At 36.1% G+C, this 1,629-nt stretch overlaps 1 gene segment (V, D, J or C); it reads left to right on the forward strand.

Moving 5' to 3' along the window:
• Nucleotides 1-771: 771 nt before the first annotated feature.
• Nucleotides 772-1,354, forward strand: LOC113568585. The segment is given in 2 exon segments: nt 772-834; nt 990-1,354. Coding segments are annotated over 2 exon segments (405 nt in total).
• The last annotated feature ends 275 nt before the right edge of the window (nt 1,355-1,629 follow it).

Genomic DNA, 1,629 nt, shown 5'->3' on the forward strand with positions numbered 1-1,629 from the left:
ATGATTATTAGTCATTCCCTCCACCTGTTTCACCTTTGCATTTTCCTACTTAAATCCTACAGGTGGCTCAATCCAGTGCTTCAAGCTTGTGTTGTCGGCCAAGCCTGCTTTTCAAGCAGCCCTTTTTGTGCTCACTCTTATTAGTTATACTTTTGTTTTTTCAATTTTGCTCATTAAAATCTGTTCCCTTTTTGAGCACTCGTGTCTCGCTGTGTTCATCAAAATGTCACACAGACATTTTCCATTCAGTAGGACAGCAAATGTAACATATATATCCATTTACATAAACATCACTTATAAAATGTAGATTAAATAAATACATTTAAACCAAATAAATGACATATTCCCACTTAATCCTTTAAATCTTTCACATGTAGGTAAGAAAAATCAAGACATAAGGTAATGATCTGAAACAATTTCAGCCCGGGGGAAGTAACTCCTTTTCTTATACTGATGCCAAAGAGTCAGTATCAGCAGTAGGACTACAGTAGTCAGTGAACCACATTATGTTCTGAGTATTGCCTGAGTGAGTGTAATGTAGCAAAAATTCTGGTTTCTTGGTCATGTTGAAATCTGTGTGACTTCAAAAGACAGATTGCAAACAGTCAGTTTAGCCATTCTGATTCCTGAATGAGACTAAAATGTATTGCCTGGACCCAGCAGAAATTCAAGACTTCAAATGTTGACACTGTCAGTCAAAGCTGTGGGGAGGAGCTTCATAAATCTTCATGGAGCTAAGAAGATATAGTAGTGGAGAAAGATCTCACAATATTATCGCTCTGTCAAGACCAATCATGTTCACCATTACGCTCTTGTGTGTGTGGCTTTCACTGGGTGAGTTATGAATTAAGTTAAATTAATTAAATCACTATATGAGCACAATGAGTGATAAATTAGTCTGTGTGGTAAAAGAGCAGAATGTGTGTTAGACTTAAATAATTCTGCCATGATCCAAATGTGTTAACTTTATGTTCTCTTCTCTATGGCAGGTGACTCTATGGCAGATCCAATAGAACCACTTTTCCCCCATAAAGCTGAGTTTCAGGGTGATAATGTTACTCTGTCCTGCAGCTACAAAGAGTTCAGTGGTACTGTAAGGAATCTCTACTGGTACAGACAATATCCACAATCCAGACCAGAATTCCTCCTTTACATCTTACCAAGTGGAATGAAGAGTGATCCTCTCCCACCACGCCTGTTTGTTGAAGTTGATGTAAATCTTAAAAAAGTGGATCTGCTGATCTCCTCTGCTGCACTATCAGACTCTGCACTGTACTACTGTGCCCTGGAGCCCACAGTAACAGGAATCCCACTTTCACTGTACAAAAACCTCCTATTACACAGACAAGGTTAAATGGCCATGATTTTTTATATGAACCATGTCGAAATAATTTAGTTATTGTTATTATATTAAAATAAAATCAAATAAAAAAACACAAAGTATGCTTGCATAACTCTACAGTATATATGTAAATTTGGGAAATGTGAATTTCTGATTATCATATTCCTGAGAAAAAGTAAGAAAAGGTAAAAAAAACTGACAAAAAATTTCTGTCAAAACTTCAAACTCTATTTTAAGAAATGCAAGTGCAAATGTTTCTCAGATATGCATTATTTATACGTTAACAT

The sequence above is a fragment of the Electrophorus electricus genome, chromosome 18, assembly GCF_013358815.1.
Source record: "Electrophorus electricus isolate fEleEle1 chromosome 18, fEleEle1.pri, whole genome shotgun sequence".
NCBI classification, from domain to species: Eukaryota; Metazoa; Chordata; class Actinopteri; order Gymnotiformes; family Gymnotidae; genus Electrophorus; species Electrophorus electricus.